Source organism: Montipora capricornis, chromosome 14 (genome assembly GCF_036669925.1).
Source record: "Montipora capricornis isolate CH-2021 chromosome 14, ASM3666992v2, whole genome shotgun sequence".
NCBI classification, from domain to species: Eukaryota; Metazoa; Cnidaria; class Anthozoa; order Scleractinia; family Acroporidae; genus Montipora; species Montipora capricornis.
The window spans coordinates 1,742,501-1,747,500 of record NC_090896.1 but is presented as its reverse complement, the minus strand read 5'-3'; the positions used below and the strand labels follow the sequence as shown (position 1 = coordinate 1,747,500).

The 5,000-nt window shown below is 39.1% G+C and overlaps 1 protein-coding gene across 3 annotated transcripts in view; it reads left to right on the top strand.

The window, feature by feature from the left end:
• Nucleotides 1–5,000, top strand: part of LOC138033808 (glutamate receptor 2-like) — a 50,792-nt gene that overhangs the window by 38,891 nt on the left and 6,901 nt on the right. For all 3 annotated transcript variants that reach the window (XM_068881645.1, XM_068881644.1, XM_068881643.1), the window contains one exon: nt 3,751–3,904. In XM_068881645.1, coding sequence (XP_068737746.1) covers nt 3,751–3,904 — 154 coding nt within the window. The remainder of the gene's footprint in view (nt 1–3,750; nt 3,905–5,000) is intronic.

The following is a 5,000-nucleotide window of genomic DNA, read 5'->3' as shown; positions in this document are numbered from 1 at the left end:
AAAGTCCTCTATTGCTTTTATAAAATATTTCTCAAAGATAATTCGCCAAATGAAGGAAACAAATGAAGGAATTCTTGATTGAAACAGATTTATTTTGATACACGCTCATAATTTCTACCAGCCAATCAAAACGCTCATCTGACAACATATAACGAATCAAAATTCGCGTGATGTCACAGCCGTGTTTCCATACTCTCGTCTAAACACAGCTATTGACCAATGAGAGTGCGCGTATTATCCTAATTATTTTATAAAGGAACACCTGCAATTGTAGTTCCCATGTGTATCCTAAGGCGTCGTGATAGTGAGTGAGATACGATCGACCGGGAGAATGTAGTCCCGAGGGCCGGGATCTCGGTAAGCGGGCTGCAAATCAGTTTACCATATGAACACTTAAGCCCGGTTACCGGGTGGAAATGATACAATGATTACCGAGTTTGTACTTCTCTTTTCTTCGATAATGACGCTCGGAATAGTTTTATTTGATAGTAACGTAAGGTTAAGAGAAGGTTGGACAAAGAAAATCGAGAAAGTTTTATTTGTTAGCTTTCACTCCTGAATGATCGGGTCACCAATTTTCATCTCGGAAACCGGCGGGTCTTATTTGCAGGTCGCAGGTCGCGGGTTGCAGGTCATTGTTTCACCAATACAGAAAGTATTCTAAACATTCTTAAAAGCTAACCTTAGGCCTAATAAGGCCTAAACGAAAGTTTTTAGATCCAAGGTTAGCTTTTATGAATGTTTAGGATACTTTCTGTATTGGTAAAACAATGACCTGCAACCCGCGACCTGCGAGCTGCAAATTAGACGCGCCGCTCGGAAACCGGGCTGAAATTTGTCAAATGAATAGAAAGCAATTTCATCCCCGGTAACCGAGCCAGGATCTTATGAAGAGGACCTAAGAAGGACTGTGTGGGATGACATCCTAAACAGAAGAGGGAGGAGAGGAACTGGACTACATCCATCCGAGCGATCGTACCTCACTTAGTTATGATATGATTCCTGGCATGCAATCATTTACGAATCCGTAAACGGAAGCTGGTAGGTCTTAAATTGAACTTAAAGAGAACATTAACTTCAACAAAAGAATAACTTTAAATCACAGGAAATAACCGTTACAGTCAAGTCAGTCTGGTGTATTTTCAAAGAAAGTGTTTGTATCCGAAATGAATAAGTTTTAGAATCGCCTGTTTTTGTTTTCAAATTTTGCGGACGTCGCTGTCTTGAATAATTGTGACCTGTTACGGTTGCCCTATTGTTTTTAGACAAAACTTGTGTGTCAAAACAATAGAGCAACCGTAACAAGTCACAATCATTCAAGATGGTTGCGCCCGCGAAATTTGAAATTGGAAATAAACGATTTTAAAATTAACTTTTCTTGATATAAACACTGCTTTAAAAACAAATTGCGAACAAATTTGTTTTAAACAATTTCCTTCGGTTTAAACGTTCCTTAAACTCGGGCGCGAAGCGAATGTACGAAATACCAGACACATGATATTATGTCCTCATTGCACACCATAGGACATTTTCAAATAATTTATTATTTCACAGAGATTATTCGTTACACTGCCACTTGGGCTTGATAAGGGAAGTCATAGTAATGTGCGCGCGCAGCCTCTTTTTGGTAGGCTCCATTCTTGTGTACGTCATAAATGAGTAATACGAACAATCGGCAACCTGAACCCCTTGTAGTTTTCTTATCGCGTCTTCGAGGCCCTCACTAATGAGAAATAAGCCAGTTGTCTTTCACTTAGTGTAAAGAACATAGAAAAACGCTTTTTTACGCTTGTTATCTAGGCATAAATACAACTAAAACATTGTATGGAAGTATAGGTGACTTTGCTCACGTCGTCCAGCTGAGAACGATAACTAACGGAAAAAGTCAATCTTGGTTCTCCTCATCCTTTGCATTACTGCTAATCTTCAGCTTTTTTAAGGATCTGTCACCATCTACGAGACCTTTATGAAGGGATTCTTTTCGACGTTTTAAATTCGGTTTTTCTTCACCCTCGTCAGCCGCTCGTATCGCACTTTCATCTTCCTCGATCGTTATTTCCGTTTCTGATTTCGTATCTTGGCTATTTGATGATTCCAAACATCGGAAGTATTCATTTTCTTCGTCCATCTCCACGGAATTCCGAGGCAACTTTAAGCATGTTATTGATTCCTCTTCTTCGAGGCTGCCCATTTCTACCCGTTTCGCACATTTTCTTGTCTTTCTTTTTTCTGGTTTTGCAGTAATCAAAGACATTATGGATTCCTTCGGGCAAACTTCAGCCATTATTGAGATTGGAAATAAGTGAACTTCAATTAACGAGACCTGAACTCAAGATAGTGTTCTGTTGTCCCCAATCGAAAATTATGACGCAATTGTGACGTAAGAAAGCATTGACAAATTGACTAATTACTGAAGGGATGGGTCTTTTTCCAGTTCGAGACTCGTGGGTATTCGGAAAACGACCGCATACTCCGACAAGGAATCGGACCTTTGACCTTCGGATTACAAGTTCGACTAGATTCATTCTGTAAATGTCTGCACCGCTTCAACCTTTTAGCAATAGACCATATTCGTATTCTCGGTATTGGACTGGAACTAGCTTGCAATGGAGGCTAATACGGGGGAATCTTTTCAAATGCAAATACTTTCTGATATATTCCCCGGCATTAGCCTACATTGCACGCTAGTTCCAGTCCAATACCGAGAATACGAATATGGTCTATTCATTTCAGCAAGATCTGACATATCAGAGCACCTTAAATAGACCTTATTCACGATAGCTGCCATGTTGGATTTGCTAATATCATGCAAATTAGCTACACACTTCTTAGGGGGCAAACAACACAAGTTCGATAGGTTATAACGAACACCTTAGCCCCACAGATGATTTGTTTCACATTCATTGAATGTTTATCACCTAAGCAGTAAAATACAATCATTACACAAGTTACTTCGACGTTTTTTTAGTGAAAAATGAGCAGATAACGAAGAAGAAAGTCAAAATGTCAAAGGCAATCAAGAGATATAAAAATTTTATGAAAGGTACTTAATTCTAAATACTAAAATGTACTTTTAGCAATGTTATTTCAATATTTCGTTGAGCCGATTTTCCGCAATTTGCTTTTTCTTTAATGTTTGCCCCCCAGCATGACACATGGCTAATTTCCATGACAATATGAAAACCAACATAACGGCTATCGTGAATAAGGCCTATTGATTTGAGAGCCAAGAATGGCAAAGACACGTGATTACCCTGGGGTGTTGGTTGCGTCCCTTACACATTAAACGATGCTTGGTTGATAGAAGAGAAAATATGAATAACTAAATAGTCAACATGAGAAAAATATGTCCTCTTACTTTATTAGGGTTAAATATTTTAAAGTGTTTTTTTTTTCAAATTCAGTTCAGTGTCATAGATGTGCTTTACTCCTGTACGTGAATTAAAGGTTGTTGTAAAACAAAAGAAACTTTGAAAAAAAAAGATAATAACGTCATTTTGGTGATTTTGCAACTGACCTCCAGAGACACAGATGGCAAGAGCGAAATATTCAAATACTGGATGCCGAACGTGAAACTGAGAAGCGAATGGGAGATCTATTGTTTGTTTCATCCAACATGGCGAACATAAAGTAAAAACCCGGCAACTGTACATTTAAATACGTGTTGGAAACGGCTTGTGTTCAAGAAAGTACTATGTATCGGAAACCTCTCCGTCCTCTTCAAATACCGTCTGTATTTTAATCTTTCAGCTTTGTCTCGTCAGCGAATCGGTTTGCAAAGCATGATGGGTGTGTACGTGGTGCTCATCTCTGGGATGGTGATTGCGTTCGTAACACTGTTTGTTGAAAGATACTGGCACAAAAAGGAAATCAAGAAGTCGATTTTGAACAAGGTGGTCATAAGGTTTGTAATAATGTGACGTCAACGATATCTTCCCTATGTCGAGGATTGCAATATGTCCTTTTTATACGCGTCGCGAAGTGTCCAATTTAAACCTAAACTTGCAGTTAACGAGAGCGGTGTTATTCTGAAGGTGGGATTTTCGTTACTTTTTATGTTTACTCGAGGAGTAGAGATGGGGGAAACTTCCTGACGTTTATAGCATGTAATGTCAGACACAATTTCTCAAACGAGTCGATAAAGGTAACTGAAGAGGCTATTTGCATAATGGCGTCATTTACAACGAAGACCAGACTGCTTTGAGGTGCTTCTATAAACCGTATTCATAAATGGTGGCCAAGAAACTATTCTTTTTTCTTTGTGCTAATCATCCTCACTAGTCTTACTTTGGAGAAAAAATTCCATTGAATTTGTTCGTGCTAACGAAGCTAGTAAGGATGATTAGCATAAAGACAAAAGAATACGGTCTATTGTCAGGCAGATTTAAACAATTGTTTTTTTGTTCCCAGGAGAGAAGAAAAGTTTGAATAACAAAGCATTCTGGTCTTGGTAGTAAAATGACGCTATCATGCAAATCGCCTATTAACTACAGTGGTTGAGGTCTGTTAACAAGCTGTTTCAATTGGAACCGGCTACTTTCCTAAGATCATTGTCAAAGTGTGTTGCCAACGAAACCCGGCAAAACGAATCACTTTACAACGAAGTTTATCTGGTGTGCAATCTAATCTATTTAAGATCGACCAGTCATTTAGCAGAACCCAGTTTTATGCCAGCGTGTCAACAACGTCAAGTGTAACCTAGCACAATTTGATCTAGTTTTACATTGGTGTTAACAGCAGCTAGAAAAATACGTTGTAACAACGAGATGGTCTAATTGTTGCGTGTCGCGGGTCCGGTATAAGTTGTCCTGAATAGGCCATTTCCGAGTTGGGTGAGTCCACTAGTTGGGTGATACTAAAAGGTAAATAGACCATTTCCGAATTCTCACGGCTGGACTGGATCTAGCATGAAATGGAGGCTAATGGGGGCAAATTAATTTGCATTTGAAAAGATTTGCCCGCGTTAGCCTCCATTTCATGCTAGATCCAGTCCAGCCATG